This window comes from Cinclus cinclus, chromosome 9 (genome assembly GCF_963662255.1).
Source record: "Cinclus cinclus chromosome 9, bCinCin1.1, whole genome shotgun sequence".
NCBI lineage: Eukaryota > Metazoa > Chordata > Aves > Passeriformes > Cinclidae > Cinclus > Cinclus cinclus.
In genome coordinates, this window is record NC_085054.1 from 4998902 (window position 1) to 5024130 (window position 25229).

Consider the following 25229-nt stretch of genomic DNA (forward strand, 5'->3'; position numbering starts at 1 on the left):
TTTTACAACAACCCAACCCCTACTTAATTCAGCTCTTGAATGTTTTCTTGAAGCTCTGACATGTAAGTAAAGTAATAATTTTCTTACAGGAAGTGTTGGCTTCTGCAAAACACACACCAAATTTTAACCAATTTTAACTCTTCAGGTCTTAGTCAAGAGATAGTCTGCGGAGTGCAGCAGTTATATACATTAATTTGGGAAACATTCTTCTTTTTTTGCTCAACGAACTGTAATTAGTATCTCTTGGGAGCTAGACAAATCTATTAGATCCTAGAAAGTTGGCAGTACAAGGAGGAGTCTTGTTCAGTGTTGGGAATGAGTATTTAATGTCACATTGATTTACCTTTAGCTGTTTATTATCAAAATTGTGGTGGCTTTACTTCTATGGGGATATAAAATTAATATTGAATTCTAATATAGAGAGAAGACCAAGGCTGAAAGTGTTTGGGATTGGAACATCACTGTTTTCAGATGCCAAGTTTCAGTAAATGGAGTAAGTTCTTGTGCATTCCTGCTGAAAACTTTAAATAATAGAACATTTTAAGTCTTTTTATAAACTGATAAAATACAGTGAACATCCACAACTAATTAAATGTGAAGTATGCCCATGAATGGAAAAAGATCAAACCTGCCAGGTTCAGTCAAAACATGATTTTTCCAACTGCAGACCATATAAACCCAGGATGTTGCTTGACACTTCTGCTATATTCTCTCTATTCTATTTCTGTGCCTTTTAGCAGCAGTAGAAGCTAAATAAGCCAAATGTGTTTTGAGAAATGGGTTGTTCTAGGATAAGGTGTGATAGCTTCTCAATTCAGCCACAGAAGTCCTTGTTTTAATTGAAACAAGATAGGATTCCTGAGATAAATTTAAAAGCCATTATAATTCCAATGACAAGCAGCAGAGCATGAGGCTGGTTTTTACCTTTTCCTTCTTGTGTAACTACACATGAATAAATGAAGGGTAACATCTGATAAAATGCAAAATATGCTGTACAATCTGGGGAGTAGTTAATGTGGAATTCTAATGCTGAAACCTCCATGATCCTACAGGAGAAAACTGAGGGCCTTGGTTATTTCAAGATGTTTTTGTTCTGGAATAGTGCTGCTCCACTGGTCTTGAATCACCAGTTTAAACCCTTCACTGGTAAAAATCAGATCACGTAACTGTGAATTTGTCCTTAGGGAAGGTTGTATTTATTTATTTGTATGGCTAGAAATAAAGGCAAGATTTTATTACCCACTCCAATTTCCCCCCAGCCTGCTCTCAGAAAGGGCAGCATGCAAAAAAATCCATGAAAACTTGGAAAATCTTAGAAACCTCCATCATCTAGCTTTCTTTTTGTTTGGAAAATTATTGTCCCCCACCCATACCCATCCATTTGGTCTCTCAGAAATATAAAAATATGGATGCAAAGAGAGTATCTTGATACAGAATTGTATCTTCAAAATTAACTTTATTGATATTTAAACTAAATCCTCTTCCCCATAGCTTAAATATGTTTCAAACTTTTCCTGGACCTCATTCTCCAAGAAGAGCAGAGAAGGTGGGAACTATAGTTACAGTGATATGCAAAAACTGACCAAAAACAGTTCAAAATTTTAAATGGTGACAGTGATTGAGTTTGAAGTTAAATTTGGATGTAGGAAGGTCTACTTCATTATAAAAAAACAAAAACAAGGCAACAGTCTCTTCGTTCTTAGAATAATATGCTGCAAAAATGACAAATCAGTAGAGGCAACCCTGAAAATAGGGGGAAAAAAAACAGCTGAAGGTCTCAGTTACTTGTATCTCTTCACTTCTTGCTGCCTTCTTTATGAAATAAGTTACTTGTCAATTACACTGCATTTACAAATTTGTAATACTTGTAATACACTGACCAGTCAATGCTAGGTCTAAATAGATAGAGAGCTAGGTCTAAATACATAGAGAGCAGGGAGGAAATTCCATCTGTCAAAGTCTAGGGAGCATTTTACTGAAATCATGAAATAGTTGTTTGCAGACATTTCATTGTCTTCTGTAATTTTTCTTGTCTTTGGAGAAGCTCTGAAAAATATTACTCTTTAGAGCAGGAATTCTATTAAGAAGTAGGAGGAGACATTGCAGTGTACAGTGTTCATTCTTAAATTAAAGAAGGCACTTGCTCTCCTGCTTGCCTGATAATTTTATAAAAACAAACACAAAAGAAACCACCTAAAAACATATCTGCAGTGAAAGGGAAAGTGGTAATGCCAAAAGAGGTCAAATATGTTCACAGAATATATTCATATTTAAAAAGACAGTGATAAAAGTGATCTCATGACTTAACCAGATGCTTCTATTGCATAATTTAAACTTTGAAAGTCAACACCACGTATGAATGACTTTTTTTCTTTCTTACTTAAAAAAAAAATAAATGAACACAATCCCAAAACCAAACCAAGCGACTAAAGCAGCTCTTCAAAGTTCTCTTCATCCAGGCAGCATCACCACTGCCACAACAGAGTAATCCACTCGAGGGCAAGAGCAATTTAATTCAATAAACATATCCTCCTACCACTTCTTGATTTTATTTCTTAACCATTAACTAGACAATAATGCAACCCCAAAGCAGAATAAGCATCAGGTACAACTGTTTGTCTTTCAAATAGACAATCTGTCATTATGTTCTGCATTGCAGAGTGGTTTGAGTGCATATTCAGCCACAGGCTGAGGGCCACATTCAAAAAGCATTTGAGAAGAGACAGAAAAAAATATAAGGAACTAGTAAATGGGTAGGCAAAAGTGATGAGTCCACATTTCTGGTCAACTCCAGCGTTTGGCCAGGAGGAAAGTAGCTGGTCTGTTGGAAGAGGGACATGCAGAAACACTGCCTCCACCAAAACCAAAATGTTCTCATCTCCCCACAGTTGAAGAGAACTCATGCAGTCATGTATGCCTGTGAACTCAAACTTCTTTTCCTGTGTCTTGTCCTGTCATCAGGGTAACTATCCTTATATTTTCCTTGTGGTGTCTTCTATCTTCACAGCTTCAGAATATTTTGAGTTGTATCTACCTTCAGTACCAGTTAGAGTTCATCCTAGTGACAAGAAAATAAACAATGGGAGTTTCTCTGAAAGCACAGACAAAAGTATTTTCTTCATAGTTTTAAAGTCTTCAGTAGCACTAATTTTTCAGTTGGACAAACATTTCTTAAGCAGCATTCAGGGTATTTAGTAGCTGTGTGTTAATATCTTAAGTTTACCTACTCCTGCCTCTGTAATTAGCATTTAATACTACAGATGAAGAATATAATTTTAAACAGTTATTATTTACATCAAGTCTTTTGCAAAAGGCTCCACAGTAAGTGTTCTTACCTTATTTCTAGATTTTTTTCTTTTTCCTTTGTTTTCCATTGCTTCTAGTTTTTCATTCAAAAGGTCAGCTATACCTTTTGCATCTCTGCTATCTATATATTCCCCAAGAACACTTTTCTTAAAAGAAAAAAAACAACAGAGCATGGGTAATATGTTACACAATTTTCAGACAAAATTCAAGGGGAAAGCAGGGCAGAATACAATGGCCCTGGTAGCTTGATTTATGAATAATGGATATATTTTTGTCTCTGTTTATACAATGCTAATTTGCATTGTACTAAGAACCACTCTTCGCTGCTAGTTCTCAGAACTACACCAATTTGTCCTGATCACTAAAGAAACCTGAAATAGTTACAATTTTCTCACATTTACTGAAATATTTAAGCTACACAGCTATTACAAAGTCTGTTACTTTGTAATCTATGTAAAAATCTGTGAGTGGCTACTTTGAAGCCCCAGAAAGCTTTTACTCTTTACCACAGAAAAATCTCATTGAATTGGTGGGATTGTGTGAAGAAAGTGTTCTAGAACTTCCCATTAAAAATCCAATTAAAAAAAAAAAGCAAAGCAAGTTATGCCAATTGTCTATCAGCAACCATTAATACTTTCTCTTCAGCATTAATACATTTAAAAAGGTCACTATTACATTTCTGAAATTTATTAGTGTTACAAGAATAAAGGCAATTCCCTATAACTATCTGAATATTCTTTGTATTTTTAATTCATACTAACACTCTGTTAATAGGAAATGTTGATCTGAAAGAGTGCCACTGATATCTGAAATAGTTTGATAACGTTTGCTTTTGAGACAACAACCATATCTTTTTCATTAATTATCTTAAAATACATTGTATTAGTCAAAATTGGTCTTTCAGTATAATAACAACATTTCATTAAATTCTCACTAGCCAAAATGAAGTTGGCCATACTTCATTTAGAGAGAGACCATCTACTTTTGGGTAGCTGGTGATAGAATTGGTAAAGGTTGAAAAACATTTCATCACCCGACACCTTGCAAATTAAACCCTAGTTCTGGTTAAGACCACATTTAAATTACTGTCAGAATTCCGTTTCTATTCAGTTACTATTTAGTTCTAGCAATTTGCAATTTATTATTATTGTAGCACTGTCCTACTATTTTAAGTATTACTGAAGTGGATTATTTGGAGATACAGTAATATATAAATACTTCAATATGGTATGGAATTATCCTATTTAAAGTTGAAATGAAATACATTTATTACAGTATCTGCTCACCAGTAACACTTTACCTTTGTTCCTTGGTAGGGGTAAAACTTAACAGTAGGATAGGCTCTGATATCAGCATTCTGACAGGTGTGACCATATGCCTGACAGTCTATTTTTCCAGCTTTTACTTTTCCTTTAATGGCCTGAAAAGAAATGTTTATTAGAAACAAATTACAAGTTTCCAGGGGTGAGTATAAGCAAATAAGTGGAATAAACCAGCAGTGTAGCTAAAAATAAAAAAAAAAAATAAAAAATCAAATTGCTTAAATCTTTGAAATACTTCAGAGTAGCTGCTTGCTTGCTTTCCAGACTGTCACCCTTGTGTCAGGTGTCTCTCTGTGTGTTCAGAGCACTTGTACTTGAATTCAGGGCACAAAGCACACCACAGCTCCAAAGGCCACTCCATGAAAAGTTGAAATCTGTCCCAAAATAGGGTTTCTGTGTGTCTGTCTGTGGAAGAGGCAACACTCACTGTCTAGTGGGACCTAGAAGCGTGCATCATTCCATGAGTAGGAGGCTCATGGCAGTATTGTGGGTTTTGGATGACTGCTAACAAATAAAATGCTGATGAGTTAAGATTTTAACAATTATAATTATAACAAGCTGCCAGTACATTTAAAAACATACCCTTGCAAGCATCTCAAATTCAGGAGCAAAATTTTGGCAAGGTCCACACCAAGGAGCATAAAAATCGATGACCCAATGATCTTTCCCATTCAGAACTTTTTCTATGAAACTCTGAGGGGTGAGGTCTACAGACACCTGTGGTAAATATCTGTGTAAAGGAAGAAGAACAGTTGTAATACATTCAAAACTTTAAAAAATATCCAAATTCCATTTCAGAAAAGCTGCTGAAATTAAGAATATAAGTAGTCTGGAAATCCCTATTTCACACTTTGTACTATAGGAGAATAACTTCTAAAATGTGGTTAACAAAATAATATGGTTTTCAGGAGATGGGTGGACAGCAAGGAGCATGCTATTTCTCCAAATTTTAAAAGCAGTAAGTTGAAAGATATAGAAACTTGAACATCTTACATTAAGCAATACATATACCAAAGTGCTTCCAGATCTTAAATAAATATTTAAATATTATGTAAATTATCCTAGCAAACAATTACAGCAGCAGCTCAAGAACAAAGTTTAATGCAGTAACTTACCCCAATGCCCAGCCTCTGAGTGAATAGGCATCTCTGTGCCATCCATTGTAGCTACTATAAAAACATTAGAGAAAACAAAAAGCCAGTTGCACAGTAGTTAGAATTATTCTGGAAAAAAACAAACAAACCTTGCAAACAACCCACTCTGAAGAGTGGTGATAAAGAAAGAATGTAAATACATATGTTTTAGGAAATATTTCTACCCCGCTTTCAAATCTGAAGGAAAAGTCTCGTAAATACAATTAAAACCTACAAAATTAAGGACTAGAAGACCCAGACAAGAAACAGAAGAACTAAAATTAAGATTCCTGTGTAATTTCAAATTACTGAAATGAAATGGCAAGATCAGTAGTTTGAAGTAACAAAGCCAATGTTCTCTGGTACAGTAATATCCTAACAGCCTTTTTTAGTAGCTGTGATAAAGTTCTTCTACACAACAGAAGAGGCTTGTCTTTGTCTCACATCATGGAACATCTCCCAAACTGAAGCAATGTACTTACTAGTATTGCTGAGCTGTGTTTGATTTTTGAGGAAAGAGCCTGATTTCAGGATACCCCCGAATACTTTCTTGGTGACAGAAAGAATAATATTTTTGACAGTCCACGCTGCCTACACTGATTAATCCACTTAACATCTGATAAAGAAAGAAGAAAACCAGCCATCAAATATGTGACCCAATACTACTGCAATTACAGAAACACTTCACATGGCTCACAAGGCACCCATGAGTGGGATTACTGAGTGTAAGGAATGCTCTGGCTACAGCTCCTAGTTAAGTTCTAGGTGTCTCAAAGTCACAGGTGTGTTTCCAAAGCTTTTTTTTTTTTTTTCTCCCCCAAATTTTCTAGTTCAAGCTCCTGGAAACACCTCCAGGAAGGGTTGTCAGTGCAGTAATATTACTTTTGCAAATGAGAGAACAATGTAGTGACCTTACACACTTGTAACCAACATGAAAAACTGGACTAGAGTATCAGTGTACTGGGGCTTTTCAAAAGCCGAATAAAAACTTCATATTTGAAACAATCCAAAACTTTCAGGTAGGAATTGCCTGTTGTGGTGGCAGTATTGGACTCCAAATTTTCTCAGCTGACAGTTCTCTTATGAAAGCAATTGTACCATCTCAGCAATTTCCCAGAAGAGGACCAAAAGCAGAAACATGCTTTAATGTCATTTACCCTGGCCATTTTCTTCCATTCTGGCATTAAAGCCTGACAAGGTCCACACCATGGAGCGTAGAAGTCCACCATCCAGATCTCCTCTCGTTTTCTTCTCTGAACTAATTCAGCAAATGTCTCTGGTGTCAGGGAGACCACCGATGGATTCCTAAGATCCTAAATAAAGACAGGATCTGTCTAATAAATTATGGACATCACTTACTGTTATACAGTGTATCCCCTACCTAGGGCCATCATGTACAAATAGACTGTGCCAAATTCTGAGAATGTTCTGTGAAGTTTCCTTGCTGCTCTGGTAGGGATGACTCCACACCACTGATAGGAATGGAAGCACCAAAAGACATTCTTTCAACCCAAAAATCCTATGCCTCGTTTGTTGAGAAAAAAATATCAAAAAAGTACACCCAGGCTCCAAAAGGGAGGCTTTCTGCCTTTTCTCAATAAAAGAAGGTAAAAACCAAGAAAGATAGCTTACCTGGCAGAAACAGGTGTTATAAAACCCAGCCATGCTATTTAATGCAGAATACACATAGTGCACTATGGGCCTGTGAATGCCAACTGAAAGACTAACCTCCACCTGCTTCTGCATGTGTGTTCTTGAAACTGCTTTTCTGAGCTACCTGGAGAGAACCATCTCTTCAAAAAATGAAAAAGAGCCTGTGGGTATAGCAGTGAACCTGAATGCTGGAGCCAAGTTGGGTGCAGAACTCTAGCATCAACAGTGACCAGTACCAGTAATTTGCAGTTCTGTGAGTTAAAGTTCAAGGACAGGTGAGAAATGTGGACCCCTCCCTATATCAAGGTGCGTATGTGAAGCATTTCCACCTTAAAAGTAGGAAGTGATGTAATATTAATTCCTTTATCCTCTCCATAGGACAGAAATCGTTACTATTATTTTGCAGATTGAAAGGGATCTCTATTTGCTAATGATCTCAAAGAAATTATGTGACACAGAAGGGAAATGAACCCATTAGTTGTCAAGTCTCTGACTGACAGTTGCTGGATCCCTTTTCTTGCCCAAAGTTTTTTCACCTTTCATTTTCCTTGTCTAATTAAAAAAATAAATCTTAGACTCTTCCAACTAAAGAACATATTTATGCATGAACTGCATAGGACAAGACTGCAGCAAACATTTTAATTTACATACCTCTATAAACTCCAAGATCTGCTCAGCAGAGTGATGTCCTTCATACTCATGAACATCAGACTGATTGAACACAACTGTTGTTGGGTAAGCTCGAATGTTATGCTGATAAAACAGACAATAACAAATTGCACAGGATGATTAAGGCTCTTGGACTTGCCTCTAGCTGTCATTGGTATTGGTGGCTCAAGCTGCTCATCTGTTCAGTTTGTACAGTACGAGTGCTCAGACTTACATGCAGGTGAGAATCTGACACCATAATAAATCAGTACAGAGAAGATGCCAATTGTATTCAGATATGCCATTGTGTGTTCTCAGTTTAAAAACCAGCCAGGAATTCTTCTGCCATGCTCCACAAACACAGGAATTAATCCATGGGCCTCCTAATCCTTAGCTTTAAAACTATTCCCAGTCCACAGATGGAATGTTTGGACTGTATGAATAACTATTGTTTACTATTGAACATAGTTGGTTTCCATCATTTGAATTCCTCTGTGGGTAAACACATCTAAATAAAACTTGAAAAAGTTCATCCTTTTTTGCTCGTTTTCCATGCATTTTCAGACACTAACCCCAGAATTATTAAGTTCTGACACTTTCAAAGTCTTTCAGTAACACTATGAAATTAGAATAAAATCTGAGCTGTATGCCACATTAATACATTATCTGTAGTTGTTATATAGTTTGCTTCTTTGAAAAAAGTTATGATACAAGTGCCTGTTCAATTTACTGCCCTTTAGGGAAAGTAACAGTAAAGGACAAGCATTGTCTGCCCATATCCCCCTACCCCCAATTCAAAGAAAATAATATTGTTTGAAAGGATTATACTTCTTTATTTTTCATTCCTGCAGCTTACCATGTTGCAAAGGCCTTCATGGACAGTACAGTCTAGTGTTCCAAATTTAAGCTGACCATAAAGATGTTTAGATGCTTTTCTCAGCTCTGGTAACAAAGCTCGACAAGGAGGACACCACTAGAAGACAAAATGCAAGGAAGTGCAATTGCTTTTCCCACAGCTAGCTCTCAGGAGAATATTCGAGATTAATAACCTGTTGCTTTGACAACAGAGTCCACTAAATACAAAAACCAGTTAGGAAGTAGAGCTGCCAAGGAATAAGGAATTAGAACACCCTGTCATGATGCTGAAGGGCACTTTCAAGATACTCCCTAGTACCTTGTTCCATAGTTACAGAACTGATTTTAGAAGGAAAAGGTAGATATTAAATACTTACTGGTGCAAAGAAATCCACAAGCCATGGTTCCTTATCTTTGTCAGGAAAATTCTGAGGTCCCAGTGTGATGACATGGGAGTTCACACTTTCTTTGGCAAATGCAACAATGTCATACAAGATCTTCTTTCCTTCAAAGAACAATGCAAAAAGGAAATTCAATTTTTACCTGTGAGAGGTGTAATTGAAAAACTTTTTGAAATCAACAGGAGTCTTTCAGGTCCCCTGTCTAATCTTTAAACACAGCCTGTTTAAATAAATTTAGCAGGGACTGACTTGCTTTTTCCTTAGGAGTACAATGTTAAACTGTCCAAACCTACAAAGGCAGGACATGCTGTAGCTGGTAGTGGATATGTGACTAAACATTAAACTGGAAAGTTACCCAATATTAGCCAAATAAATGCTTTATCCAAGACAAAGCATGTTTTTGTCAAACAAAATGACATATTTTTTTTGGTGACAGCATTATCAGTCATTTTACCATCTTACTTGTGTTGGAATGAAAAAGTACAATTCTAGATACACTTGACTTGGTAAAGGAATTGACAAGGTAGGAACTTCAAGCAAAATAAATTGCATTGATAAATCACAGCTACTTGGTGTAACTGAAATTCCTGCTCACACAGCTCCAATGGGCAAAGATCCAGTCTCTTCATACCCTCTGTATACATATTTGTCAGCAGAAATGAGAGTTTGTCTGAGAATAAGAGCTTCAGGTTAATCAAATCTGAAGTCACTGCACAATGATTTACCAAGATTTATTGCTGTTGTTAGATTTTAAACTGTTGAGGCCCTTCAACACAGCTTATAAAAAAGCCTGATTCTTTTGAGGATTATTTTCTCATGACGACTGGAGTGAGATGGCTAGTGGTAAATGTCCTACATGCCATCTATTTTCTAAATAGTAAAATAAACCATTCAGAAAAAAACCCTGTATGCACTGAATTCCAATATACTTCCACTGTAATCCACACCATTATAAAAATGCTGCATGCATGTGACCTCTTCTTGCCTTCTCTTCAACAATGTTAAATTACAGGAAGCATATAAGGCTTTTCCTTATAGATCAATAATTTGGTGTATGAGATCATCTCTCTCCCTGGATAAACCTAATATTTTCTAATCAGTGAAAATCTTTTCACTTTTCCTGTTTATAACAGTACTGAGGTTCTGACTTAATCCTAGCAGGCTGTTTCTAATACCTCAGAGGCTGAAAAATGAGAACTTCATCTTGCAAAGCTGCCTTGTGCCACATTCTGGATGAAGCTACACCTGTTCCTGCAAGCTACAGTTTGACTTCAGGCTGCCTTCTTCAACCAGCATTTTTGCATCCTTTCAGCAGCACATAGCAACACAGTTTCAGCCTTTCCTGAAAGGAAACTGTGATGTTGGAAATGAAAGTAAGTGGTAAAAGTCTCAGTATCTTGACAGAAGTTAACAAAGAATGGAATTAGTTTAAGTGCAGTGATACATGAAACCAGATCCAAGTTTGTCAAACTGGCTGCACTGTGTATTCAGCATGTAAAGCCTCACTGAAGGGTGTGTGCACCCTTTGGTTACCCTACCCAAAGCAGAAGCTCTCCTGATCAGCTTCAGAGATTTCATCTGTATGCAATTATGTAAATAATGTTGAAACAGACTGCAAAGACAAAATACATCCATCAGCATCCAGAAAAAAAAAAATAAAGAAAACCAAAGGAAATTGTAAATAGTTTGTGTAAGGCTACATTATGGTCAGAGGAAAGATAGCAAATATTAAAGCTTCAAAACTGTTCTTTGGGAAAACAATTGTGGTTTGCCAAAAAGATTTTGTCATCTCAAAGGGATTAGGTCATGATTTAAGTCTGCCAAAGTTTCCCTTACCATGATGAATTTCATAATCTCCAGTTCCCTTTCCTTTGAAGACTGCTAAACAAGGCTGATAAACATATAGTTTGTTGCAGATGGTTGGTGAAGAAAGACAGTCAAACTTCCCAACCTATATTTAAAAGACAATGCCATTTTAATTAAAGCAGCCTAATGATTGTCAATATACTCTGAAAGGCAGTAAGAAAATAAAGGTAAAAAGATGGAAAACTGATAGCCTTTTTTATAAACAATAGAGATCTTAAGACAAAGTGATTTTCAATGAAAACTACTAGCACAACTATTTTAGGATGCTTGCTGATTTTTAATTTACAGACCAAAATGAGGAATAGAAACTGAAGTAATTCTCTTCCCCCCTTCCAAATATAACAGCAAGGGAGCAAGAAGATACCTGAAATAAATCTGGCATTAAAATTCTTCTAGTCAAAGCAACAATTTTTAAAAAATACATACTTTAGAGAATAATACAATCCACAGGCCTTCAGTGCAAAGTTTGAACTTGGTTTCTTTTTATTAAGAAAATAATCAACACGACCACAGGGTTTTCTGAATAATTAAAATATAGTTCCACACACATAAATTTGATTTTGGTATGTTAACTTATAATTGGTAACTGAAGAGGATCTGCAGCAACATTTCCAACAACAGAGCAGATTTACAAGATAATCTCTCTCCCCTTTTAAATTATTCAAAACCTACAGGAAACTTAAGTGATTGCTTTAAATAAAAAACTTCACTGCAGATCTACCATATGAGATCTCTTTCAGTACCAGAGCTTGTGGTGCTAACAGCTAATAACAATGAAAACCATGACTTGTTCTTGGAATGTAAATGGCATTTAACATTAGATGAGTGAGCACTCTTACCTGAATATGCTCATCTTTAAGTAAAAATTTAAGTTTCTTAAATTCCTGCACATTTGGTTTATCACCCTCCCCAAACTGGAAGAAAAGCAGCCACCGGTGATGAGCCAGACGGTCCTTTAAACCACAAGAAAATAACAAACCAACAAAACCACAAAAAATTAATCCCAACTATACCAACATGGCAAATTCTTTTGTGTTTCATAAAGGCAAATATCTAGGTATTCATCTCCAAAAGATCTCCAATAAACAAATTCTTTCAGGCAGTCCTTCCACTAAGCTTCCTTTTACTGCATCAAAATCAAGGAAGTGGAAAAAATCTGAGAGCAAGCTGCACTCTAATATTTGGTGTTTCTCTGTGGATTTCCTGTTGTAATTTACACTGCTATATGCAACTACAAGTGTGGAGAGAGGTTTCCTTTTGTTTTTCCTCCAAGATATGAGTTACTTTTAAGACACTTAATTTCAGTTCCTACATAAATTATCATGGATTAACAAGTATTTTCTTTTTCTTTTCTAAATTACCAAACAAAACATACTTCAACCAAAATTCTCTACAGTGTAGTTGATTCCAAAAATAACTAGCAAACTGCAACTGCAGAGAATTGAACACAAAAAACTCTGAGTTGCAATGGCAATTTCTGTGATTTTCTATATTCCTATGAAATCTCCTCCCCTTACTTTTGTTATTTTGCTAGACAGCAGAAGTAAATGTAGACAGAGAGTGTTAAATAATTTTAACACTGTATGAGATAAAAGATAAAAAGAAGTAATATTCAGTTAAATACAATTGTTGTGTCAACAGGATTTGAAAAACATGGAAAATAACAATAAAATATAAAAATATATCATTTGTAGAAATCTTAGCATATATTTAAAAAATTACCTCTAATGATGCTGCAGAGATGATTTCAAAGTCTGGTAGATGCTGCATTACTTCCTGATAAATTTCTTTGGCATCCAAGGAGTTAAGAAACTAGGAAGGAAAGTTAACTCTCTTTATTACCAGGAATTACAAACATCAACCTGGTTTGTACTCAAAGTGTCAGGGAATTTATTCTGATTTGTTCCCTTCAATCAAATGCAGAATGCAGTTAATATTTTATTTGATCAATTTCTTTTTCAAACATGTAATTTCACAAATACCACTTTTAGAATACTGCTTTTTAGCTCACTTGCCTACAATATTAAACTAGAGAAATTGTATTTTGTCAAGACAAGGACCAAAGAGTGTGAAATTCAAATTTCACACCAAACCCAACAATCAAGTTCACAAGACTTCCAATCTACTTCAACTGCAGTTTTACTTAACTGCACTGTGGAGATATTTAGGTTTCCTTAATTCGTAAAATTTTGGAAATACCATGAATCAGTAACTGAGTTGGTAAGTTAAAAGGTTCAAAGTAGATAGGTTGCAATTTACTTTCCTCCTTTTAAAAGTATAGGTAACAGTAGTGACAATGAAGGAACAAGTCGTGCCTCAAACAGAAATGTCTCCCATCAATTAGGGAAGTTAAAACTACCATACAAATGTAGGCTGCAATATTAGAATAGAACCGAGCAGTAAAATTTGTACTGACAGACACTGTAGGAGTACTTTTATCACACATGTCAGGGTAGCATTTCTCAAACTTGTGATACCTGGGGCATATTATTCCTGAAATAAAAAATTAGGGGCACATCAAAGATTACAGAATCATTAAGGGTGGAAAAGACCTTTCAGATCCTGGAGCCCAAGCTGTAACCAGCTGCCAAGTACATTACACTAAACCACGTCCCCAAGGGCAAGGTCTACACACATCTTTTAAATACCCCAGGGGATACTGACTCAACCACGGCCCTCGGGGCAGTTCCAGTGCCTCACAACCCTTTTGCTGAAGAAAGTTTTGCTAATATTCAATCTAAACTTCCCTTGCTTGAGACCATTTCCTCTTGTCCTATCAGTTTTCACTTAGGAGAAGAGACTGCCAGGCTTGCCCAGGACAGCAGCATGAGATGCAGCTCCACAGAGCACATCCCAGCCCTGAACTCCCAGAGCTGCTCAGGGAGGCTCCTGGGAGGTGGCCAGGCAGAGTTACAGGCTGCTGTTCACTCTCCCAGCAAACTGGGATCACCTCCAGGATCACTGCCTGAGCAGGGATAGAAACCCACAGCAGAGCATACCAGCTTAGAAGAAAAAAAGCATCTTTTCAGTTGTGTATCATCAGTCTGGAAATGATTTATACATTCCTTTAGAATGGTTATCACTTTGTTTATCTGAATAGATAATGAAAAACAAGTCATACCAAAACACCTCCTTTCTCTTTGTTATTTATGGTGGCTCCAGGTGGAAAGTATGCAGTTGTACTAGATGAGACATCTAAATTATCACAAAGCTCACCCTGGGTGCCACAGTCCATCCAGCCCACATTAACAAGACCTTCCTGTAATTAGGAAAAAAAAAACAACACAAAACAAATCCAAAGAAAAGTATTTTTTAATTTCAGGTGCAGAAAAGCTTTTGAAAATCCCAACACAGGTAATTAGATATAATACTTAATAAATAAGAGTGTTGTTTCTTTTCATTTCCTACATAATACTAATTCTGATTTAATACAATTCTAAAAATATTAACGTTATTTCAACACCTACTCAGGCAAAGTATTTAATTCTTCTAAAAGTGGTATCTTGGTTCTGCTAAACTCAGTGAGTTTTAGTTGCAGCTTGATGCTTTCACTTCTGTTATTTTGTTTTAAATATAACAGGTAATGTTTTCAAAGTGAAACATTGCTTACCAACATGCCAGCTAGCTTAAGGCGGGTTTGGTAACTCAAGCAATCTGCAAAACAAAAATTATTTATTTACAAACATAAAACTTTACTCTTGCTTAGAATTGCCCCTTTCCTCACAAAAAACACGACCACTTCTAATGGCATGCTTCCTGGCTGTTCTTCCAGTATTCATTCCCTGAATTCTCATATCTAATAATCAGCACTTAATGACTGCCTACTCCAAGTTACAAAAACCCCACAAATAACATTCTCTTGCTTCACCGACACAGAACTACAATTTTAAAAATTTGACTATTTTATTTACTGTAGAGACTGACCTTTAAAATTTGTTACTCAATGTTTAAAAAAAATTAATTCAAGTATCTCCATAGAGTCTTGGAACGATATTTCAATGGAAATATCAATTTTCTGTGATACAAATAATAATTCACTATTATAAATACATAATATGCTTTAATTATTCATCCAGACTTTGAATAGTTGCCTTTGGATGCAGACCTTTTTTAAAAAAATAAGATGCATCAAACTCTCCTTAACCAAAACAAAGCTGAAAACGTAACAAAAGGGCTGCACTTGAAATCAAGCTATTTATAAATGTAAATCCAAGACTGCAGCTGTGGTTATTCAGTTCTCAGAACAAAGGTCTCTTCATAAGGGTGAGAAATCTTTATTTGTCAAAGGTGTAGTGCATTTACTTAGCTCCAGCAGCTAACCAAGGTAACTTTCTCATATATTGTATCCAGTACTGATCCCAAGAAAGCCAGGGACAAACAGCTACAGAAACTACTCCCACATAAACCAGTGGTAAGAGCCAATTACTGTGTGCAAACCTAACTTCAGATAACTTATTCAGCTAAATTTTGATATTGGTGGTTGAAGGGGGGAGGTAGAGACTTTCTGTTACTCAGCTGTCAAGAGAAGCTGGCATGTCCCTCAGCAGTATCTGTCACCAGAGCTGGAAACTGAAGGGAGAAGCCTTTTCTGCCACTTCTCCTCCTGATGGGTTTACACTCCAGTGCTGCTTTAATGACTCACAGGACATATTGCACAATATGCACTATTTTTCCTTTAGTGCCCCTTTTGGCAAACTGCTTTTAACACAGAGCTTAAATGACCCACAGGCCAAATACTGTGGTTAACTAAGATTTTTTTAGTAGCAAAAGGGATTTATGCTGCGATTAACATAAATCCTTTTTGTCACAGTATTTGAAAAGTACTTAATATACCTACCCCCACGTTCAGCACAGAAGGTGATCAGCCAACCAACACCAGAAGCAAATGAAGTTTCAATGGCATTTACAAAATTTCCTAAGAGTGAAACAATTTGCATCAGTTTGTGACTAAATGTGACCATGAAACAAGGTTTTGTATTTGTATTAGCAAATTACCTGAGCTATTTTTATTCTCAAAAAGAAGACTTAGGAACAGTTGACAGATTCAGTCAGGTGCCTAGTTTCTGCCATATTTTATATAGTAAAAACAATTTCAACAACAGCCCCCCAGGCAAAGCACATGAACATTACCTGCCCATAACTCAGTGACTGTGCTTGTAACATACTGCATGGCAAAGTTCTTCAAGCTCTCTTTTGACCTGTCTCCATAATATTTCACTGGTTGCTATAGAAGACAAAGAGTAAAGTTAATAAAATTACAAAAAAAAAAAAAAAGGCAATAAACCCATCCCAAAACCTACTTTGTTCTTTCTAACAGTACTTAAGCAACTGCAGGACCAACCCCTACTACCACCCTAACTGTTCTCTCTCTCCCCTATTAGAATGTCTGAAATTTAACCTTAAATTTTGTAGCATGATTTCTTTCCAAATGCTGCAATACAAGGATAATCTAGTCTTAGAAACACCAACTCCCAATGACTGTATTTCTATTTAAATAAAAATTGCTTACATCACCGAATTTAGCATTCAGCCTCTCAAAACTTATCATTGTCAAAATGTATCCATCTATTCAAGTGCACATGACTTAGCAAGCAGCTATAAAGAGTGACACACATCATGCAGGGAATCTTCTGGAAGGAATTTTCAAGTTTCTTTAGGCCTATGGTCATAAATCCTTTAAGACTCAAAACCACAGACTATGCCTTGTACTTGAAAAGTACTTTACAACACTATAACAGAAACTGTTCAAGGAGACTTGTTGCCTTCCTACAGCACCTCTGCTCACAGTATCCTCCCAATCAGAAGTGATATGTTGCACAGAAAAAATATTCAGAAAAAACATTGTAAAGATACATTAGCATTTATTTTGAATTTTATATGTAATATAAATTATATATATATATATATATTAACAAATGTATATTTTTGATGTTAACTTTGTAAATTAATTTCACCAAAACAAAGAAAAAGTTGTATTTTTAAAGGAAGTAACATACTAAAAAGGAAGATCTTTATAAAAAAATCTCTATGACTAAGCAAGTATTAAAGAAATACTTCTCCAGATTTAATTTTAAAACCACTTGAAGCCTTATCACTCACCATTCCAGTTTTGAAAACGTACAGGCTGGGGTAGCTGTTAATCCCTTTAATTCGACACAGCATTCTGTTATCTCCACAGTTCACAGCTCCAATGCGTATCACTCCATCCAGCTCCTTAGCAAATTCTCTCCACTAAAAAAAGAAGTCAAAAAAGAGGCTATTTCCCTATAAAGATATAATGAAAAATGAGCACATGCTTTATTCCTGGCATTTTGAATCGTTGTCCTTGGTTTCAGCTTCGGTGTATAAATCCACTTCATTAAATTTTATGCCATTAAAACCAATGCATTTTCAGAGTTAATTTACTTGGTTTACATACCGTAGGTGCTAAATCATGGCAGTGGGAGCATCGAGGAGAATAAAAATTCACAAACCACAGTTCTCCTGAGTTAACAGCAGCATCTAGATGGAGAGAAGAAAATTATAAGTAAGTCATGCACGTCTGCAATGTAGTTACATCTAGAATGTACATTATTTGCTGTATGGTATTCCCCAAAAGCTTTATTAAGTGTTTAATGTCAGGCACAGTAACTCAGATGACACAAAGATTGTATCTCACTTGCTCAAACTCAATCTTGTAGGTAGGTGCACAAAAATATTTCAGAAGCTATCAGCACCCTGACTTTCAGCATCTGTTCTATTAATTAAGAAAAAAAAGTACCATTTGCAGATTATTCTAGCTGAAATGTGTGACAGTGTAAGTCTGGGTAGAAAACACAAGTTCTAAAAGATGTTTACCCACTAGAATTTTCCATTTCCTTATATTGTTTTATGTATTTCCCAAGTTCCACCTGGCAATCTTTTTATGAAGAAATCATGCCTAATGTAATCTAAAAATTCAAGTTAATCTAATTACTTGAAAAGTCAAGGGAAACAAAACACCTTGCTTATGAAAGAAAACAAAAACCAAATATACACAAAGAGCAGTTATCAGCTTGAATTACTTGGCTTTCAGCCTGTCCAATTTTATTGTAGTGGATTTTGAATCCTTTATTTGCCTATATTAAAATATCCTCACAAGAAAAGACAACTGAGAATTGTGCAGAGCCTGCAAATAGATTAACCAAAGCAAGACTGTGGTCTCAGGGAGAGCACAATGAGGGTCTGCTATTAGAACAGTTCACAACAGTTTAATTCAGCATGTAGGGCCAATCTTGCACACAGGAAACCGTGCTCAATATGCAGGTGAAAAATCACACAAAACCCAGTATTTTTACCTCTAGCCTCTCTTTGTTATAAACAACTTAGCTGTAATTTTAAAAGAAAAAAAAAAGCAGACAATATTCTCATTCATTCTCATTCTCTGGTATCACCTTGTGGTTTTGAACTACACATAATTGCTGGATTTCACAGAAAGAAATACATTAGAGGAGTTCTATCAAGTGCATTTTTATACAGGAAAAACAGCATTGATAAATTAGGAGTAACAAAATTTTAATTCAAATTACTTCCTTTTACAGATCTTACACAATAATTCTAAAACTTAATGTAAGCTGTTTATTGAGATTGATCAATTTGCTAACTAGTATTTAACAGGCAGCATTAAGAGGTATTTTTTTTTGTTTGTTTTCTCATGTGAAGATGACTTTCCAGCACATGTTTGTAAAGACAGGTAAGAAATGCCTACTAAGACACAGCTCAATATGTGAAAATTGTACTTAGGGTTGTCATGTTGTCAAAGAGCCATTTATTTAAAAAACTTACCAAATTCTCCTCTATCCAATGTTATAATTTCAGGATCATCGTCATAAATACCTATTAAAAAAACCCAAGAATTGCTTTTTATTTTTCCACCTTTAAAACAAAGAAACTATCATCTTATGCACAAGAGAAGACAGTAATTTAAGCTGAACTACTGAGCTGGCAAAGCTAATTTCTGGATGAGCTATCCTTGGTTAGTACTACGGACTCTGAGTTTAACCTCTTGCTAGCTCGCTCACTCTCATGCTATGGAAGTGTAAAAATATTCACTGTCAGAACATTCTTTTGATAATTTAGTAACCAACCATGGAGCGAGCAGAGAATTAGAACTACTGCTGTTATGGCAAGAGCATTAGAAATAACATCATCCAGCTGTCAGATTAAAACTCAAGAAGCCTCAGCTCTCCCCGAGAGCTTTATGCAATGCCCAGAAGCTTCCACGCTTTCTCAGCCTCCGGTTACCTGAACATTTAGATCACAAAGGTGATCCAGCCACAAGCTTTTCCACTAACAAAACCTGTGTGTGAATGCACTGGAATGAAGTGGGTAGAACAAAGGTAAGGGAGACAAAGCTAAACCAGTACTACCTAGGGCATCACTACAAAACACTCCACTACTTCAACTACACAAAAAAGGCAGTGCAGAGTACCAAAAATACAATTAAAGAGCATTATATTATGCTACTATGGCTGCAGATCTTTTACAGTACCTAACATGGTGAGATGTCATTTCAGCTGAAGTACACAAGGATCGAATACAAACAAATGATGAGAGAAATTAATTTCTACAGGTGACAAGCTACTTTTTATATTACTTTCTACTTGTATCTCACATCATATAGTACATATGCACACCCATACATATAAAGATATATAAATCTGTACTTTTATACACACACATATAAAATACAAAGACAGATGCTCCCTAATAACCAATTAATGGACATTTAAGGATACTGTTTCTCAATCAAGCAGTGAAACTTCAGGAAGATAAAATTTCTTAAATATGTTTATCTGAAGAAGTTTTAGGCTAATTTCTATATTGTCCTGTGATAGCTGCACCACTGATTTATTCAATTTCACTCTGCATAGACATTAATTTCTTAGAGATTGGGACATATTAAATCAAAAAACACTAGAAAAAAAATGTTGCCAAGGTGGAGGTTCCTTTCAGGTCTTTCTTTCATCCAAATCAAACTATGCTCCTCAGATCCCTGTTTAAGTTTACTCCTGCTACAGCAGCTCTGAGAATCATTTATTGCAGCCTTTCCCTAAAACTACCTAAAACTTGTTGAGACAAACATTAAATAACTTATCTCAAGATTATTTTAGGTATGATTCTGTTATTTTTTTCAGTTTCTAGTACCTCTTTACTAATGATGTCTAATTGCATAACTTCATATCAAATAGGCTTGCCAGTGCAAAAATTTCCTCTCAAATTCCCCCTGTAGAATACTAAACAAAGAAGGTCTTCCTGCATTAAAAGCCTAAGAAGAATCCTGATGAAATATTAACACTGACATTCAAGTGAAAAAAAGAAAAAAAGCTTTGCACTTTAAAAAAAATAAACAAGAAGTCAGATGACCTACAAAAAGGCAAGCAGCAGGAACAAGAGGCTAGGTAAACAGATTGCATCTTTGGGTAGCCATTAACAGGGTAAATAGAATATTGGGCCAGCAGAGAGACAGTGACAGCTACAGAGCAGACAGAAATCTGGAGAGGATACATAAGAAACATGTGAAAAGCTCTGACACAGATCTGAATACTGTATTTCCTTGTGACCGTTTTAAGCAAATCACAAATATAGATCATAACTTACCAAAATCATAGCGATAGAAGTGCCAGCTCTCGTAACGACCTCCTTGCTGCTGATCTTCGAGACCCTTCTCTCCATATTTATCATACTTCTTCCGTAGATCTTCGTCTTTAAGTACTTCATATGCTCTATTTATTTTCAAAAAATTGTCATGTGCATTTGGATCATTCTATGTAAGGAAAACTGTAATTAGTAATTAATTAATAAACCATCTTGTGCGTATAATGCTGAGAAAATTATCTTTGGAAATATTTTTATATCCCTGCTAAGGATGCCAGTTGTGATGGAAGCAGACAGTGCACTGTGATCTCAAACCAAACTACAGTAAAGGTTTCCTTTCCTGAAGCCAGATATGCCTCTTATTTCTTCCATCCTCACTAAAGTACCAACTGAAATACGAAGTGAACTCGTAGGAGGCTGTAACATTCTCCAGTGAACCCTCTTCTTCCAACTCTCTCTTTGGTGGAATTGAAAAAACAATACTCAAGAATTAAGACATACCATTTCCTCCATAATCTTTTCCATCCCCCTAGAACCCCTACTTGACCAGTTCAAAATCTCCACTATAGAGACAGATTCACCCCTTCTGGTCTTGACAGTGTAAACAGATGCCTCCTCCTTTTATTTAAAAAAGCACGTTTGTTCCAGGTAGCTTGGGAATTAGAATGGTGAAGAATCTGCAGACATATTTTGAACCCAAGTGCGGGATCAGCACAGGTGTGCAAAATGTGCCACACAGTCCTCTAACTTCTGCTTACACATTTCATCCAAAAAACACATTTTCTTAAGGTTTTTAGGGGTTTTTTTTGGTTTTTTTTTTTTTTTAGCTAGGTACACAAGAAATTAATTACCATTATGGAATTTGTCTAATGGGTTCATCTTCTATAGATCATTACTAAGGTTGAAAATAACCAGTTGAAAAATCCTGACAGTATTGGCATGCTTGGAAACAACAGAAACTCACCCCAAATGCCATTATTTTAAAAGTATCAACAGAGAAAACAAAACCTTCCTTTAATAGCTACAAGTGCTGACATTTAGCTTTCTCTCTGAGCTGCCAGAGGCTCCAGTGTAGTCACTGAAGGCAGGCCTTGAGCTCATATAAAATACTGTTGTCTTTTGGGACTCCATGCAGCTGTATGTACAAAGACCTAAACCCTTTTATTCTCTGTGAATTTCTGCTTATTTCAAGTCATTTCAAGGAGAAACTGATGATGTTTAAAGGTGATTTCTTTGTACTTCAGAAATATGGTAGCACAGACTAAGCCATTCCAATCTTCTCTCTCCAGTTAGTCCAGAGGTCTTTGTAACCTCCACTGTTACACCCTGGCAGTCCCACGACATCTTTTTTTGTCCCATTTGATACTTGGAGACTGATGTCTCAGAACAGGCTGTTCTTATTTGATGGTCAGAGGAGACTTCAGGCTAGGGAAACAAGTCCCCCTAAACTAAATGGAAAGAGGAAAACTCAACAGCTTATCAACAAGGTAGTATGGTACATAACTAAGTTTTCCTCTAGCTACAAGAAGAGAACTGAGAATTAAAGAATCTTGACTCTTTTTAGTACAGCAATTTAATGCAGCCTGAATTCCACAAAACCATTTATAACCATTCTACCACTTCTTGTAAATTTTCTCTGCAGAAAATCTGGAGTTGAACTATATTATCAGGTGGTTACTTCACAATAACAGAGTGGCATTTTTGATAAATTAAAACTGCCTTTTGTTTAAACACTAAGATCCATTACGTAAACAACTTTGGCTTGTTGAAAAGGTAACTTACCTGATTTTTATCAGGGTGCAACTTTAATGCCAGCTTTTTGAATGCTTGTCGTATTTCTCTACTACTTGCTTCTTTGGATACTCCAAGTAAACTATAGTAGTCCTGATCAGTGCACACAAGAACTATTACACATACTAAAACTAGCAGTAAAGGCCTTTTGAAATATCTAACATAATCTCCTTTGGATGCTAAAAACTCCATTATGAAGCTTTTGGAAATTTCACCGGTTCTGATTCACAGACTTTGGGAAGAGTCTCCAGTAAATGCACCGACATTCAGAGATAGAGCTGTGTTTATGGCAGAGCTCTTCAAAATACCTGTCCTAGTTCATGTCACGAGCCTTGCTAAAGAGACACCCTGTAAGACGACAGAGGAAAAACAATTAAATACTACTTATTCAATAAACACAGGTTAGTAACGCACCCCACCGCCAGCTTGTACGGACTGCACATTTAAGTTCCTGGATGACTAATTACCTTCTTTCTGAAGACCGCACAAGTGGCAGACCATCTCTGACCTGCTCCCTTAAGTGAGGCGATCATGCACAGCTTCACTGAGCGACACCAAAGCCACACAGCCGTACCGCATTAAGAAAGGCGGGTGTAAGGGCTCACGCTTACCTTCAGCGGCGCCGGGGGTCATTCCGCGGAGAGGGCTGGCTGCCTCCGAGCCGGCCGGGGCCGGGGCCGCCCGCCAGCCCCTCACAGACAAAGCCGGGCAGACGAGCCCCTCGCCCGGAGCCGCCGGCAGCGCGCAGGTAGGAGCCCCGAGGGACGGGGAGCGGAGCCGGGGCTGCGGCGGGAGGCACCGGGACGGGACGGGGCGGCCGCCGAGCTGTGCCCTCCCTGGAGAGAGGAGCGGAGCGGCACTGAGGGGCTGCGGGAGCGGGCCGGGCGCGGGGCAGGCCGGGACGGCAGCGCCTTTCTCCGGCGCCGGCGGAAGGGCGGCGGGATCCGGGATCCGGCTCTGGGCCGGAGGCGGGCGGGGCGGCTCCGGGCTGACGTGGCCGCCGTGCCCGCCTCGGGTGGGGCTCGGCTCCTCCCGGCCGCTCCCTGCCGGGCTACGCCTGCCCGGGCCCGGCCCGCCCCTTCCTCAGCCCGGGCTGTGCTCCGCTGCCGCGGCCCCGCAGGGCCGGGAGTGGAGGGGAGCCGGCGGTGGAGCTGGGGAGCAGGGCTGGGACAGGCTCCGGTCCGGGGCCGGGAGCCGGCGGTGGAGCTGGGGAGCAGGGCTGGGACAGGCTCCGGTCCGGGGCCGGGAGCTGGCGGTGGAGCTGGGGAGCAGGGCTGGGACAGGCTCTGGTCCGGGGCCGGGAGCCGGCGGTGGAGCTGGGGAGCAGGGCTGGGACAGGCTCTGGTCCGGGGCCGGGAGCCGGCGGTGGAGCTGGGGAGCAGGGCTGGGACAGGCTCTGGTCCGGGGCCGGGAGCCGGCGGTGGAGCTGGGGAGCAGGGCTGGGACAGGCTCCGGTCCGGGGCCGGGAGCCGGCGGTGGAGCTGGGGAGCAGGGCTGGGACAGGCTCCGGTCCGGGGCCGCCCTGAGCGCACACCCCACCTCGAGTCTCCGGGGGCTTGAAGCCAGCGGTGGGCGGAGGACTCCTTGAGAAGTTCATGCAGGGCTAAGAGCTGCTGAGCACTTAATAGCCAGTTTGTACTGTTCGTGGAGACAAAACGTACGTTGTTTTATGAGGAGGGCCTGAAAAGCACGTTATCAAATACATATGCATTTCAAGAAATCTTTGCAAGTATTTTCTGGTTCAAAGATGATTTGGGGTTATGTTGCAATGCCTATAATCGATTATGTCTTACCGTTTGCCCCTCTGTGCAGTTGCTCGTTTTGAAATTATGTCCAGAAGTCTTTGAGTTCGCTCCCTTGCTCTCGTTTATGGAGGTGTAACCAATCATAAATTTTGACTACTTCAGCTTCTGATCATGTCAAAGTAACATAGAAGGCTCATTATTGAAAGGGAATTCTTTTGGTGATTGCTCCTTAGTTTCAGCTACCTGAATAAATTTCCGTTGTGAAATGTTTCTGGGGAAGTAACCCCAAATTCAATTGAATCAACAAATGCGAAGATACACTCCAGTACAGTGTACCAAACAAATTAGTTTATAATGTTCATGTTGCTACATGTCATTACAGAAACCACATCTGTCGAACTAGTGATGAAAAACATATCTGCTGAAACATTTCAATTTCCTTCCCAATGGTTATGTGACAAAGTAGTGGGCGGTGCCTTTACTTTTAATTTTCAGTTTTCAGAATTTATATGAGACTGTGCACAGAAGCACTGATGCTCTTTGTTGCAACTTTTGCTTCTTTATGTATGTATTCAGTGACTTGGGGTCTTTCAGGTGGAGTGTGGTCTTTCTATCTTTAAAAGTTCATTTAGCATATAATGAGACATAAAATCGGGCATATTACAGCAGTATGGTGTATAGTGTAAATCAGTGTAAATCAGTGTAAGGCAGTGAAATGTTTTGGTCTGAAGTAAGTATTTTGTAACTGTCAGGTGTTTCCAGGTAAGCAAAATCAGTTTTCTCTCAGAACTCACATGCAGCAATGAACTATATCCTGTAGAATGAGCAAAAGCTCTCCTGTTTTGCTAGAGGAATACAACAGGCATTTCTGGATCTTCAGTTGTGATTAAAACT

At 37.8% G+C, this 25229-nt stretch overlaps 1 protein-coding gene across 2 annotated transcripts; it reads right to left on the reverse strand.

Annotated features, from left to right (window-relative positions):
- Positions 1–1442: 1442 nt before the first annotated feature.
- Positions 1443–22782, reverse strand: DNAJC10 (DnaJ heat shock protein family (Hsp40) member C10). 2 transcript variants are annotated; one of them, XM_062498468.1, is made up of 22 exons: positions 22582–22782; positions 20803–20968; positions 18988–19038; positions 17603–17685; positions 17284–17415; positions 16315–16408; positions 16022–16099; positions 14795–14838; positions 14306–14443; positions 12907–12996; positions 12024–12137; positions 11155–11269; positions 9295–9422; positions 8919–9035; positions 8066–8167; positions 6919–7074; positions 6244–6377; positions 5744–5797; positions 5211–5358; positions 4607–4726; positions 3336–3452; positions 1443–3058 (listed from the first exon to the last, which is right to left on the reverse strand). In XM_062498468.1, the coding sequence occupies exons 1-22, from the start codon at positions 22780–22782 to the stop codon at positions 3047–3049; spliced, it is 2394 nt and encodes a 797-aa protein (XP_062354452.1). In that variant the 3' UTR covers positions 1443–3046. The 2 variants fall into 2 exon arrangements, with proteins under 2 accessions (XP_062354452.1, XP_062354450.1); XM_062498466.1 differs by having other exon boundaries at positions 1443–3452.
- Positions 22783–25229: the final 2447 nt, after the last annotated feature.

What these genes read in the sequence shown, in the direction of transcription:
- DNAJC10 (XM_062498466.1), bottom strand. Translation starts at nt 22,782, where the DNA reads ATGGAGTTTTTAGCATCCAAAGGAGATTATGTTAGATATTTCAAAAGG. An exon ending in CTTCTGTGCTGAACGTGGGG is followed by an intron (nt 14,839 to 16,021) that starts GTAGGTATATTA and finishes TTTGTTTTGCAG; the next exon opens with ATTGCTTGAGTTACCAAACC. An exon ending in TCTCTGCAGCATCATTAGAG is followed by an intron (nt 12,138 to 12,906) that starts GTAATTTTTTAA and finishes TGTGGTTTAAAG; the next exon opens with GACCGTCTGGCTCATCACCG.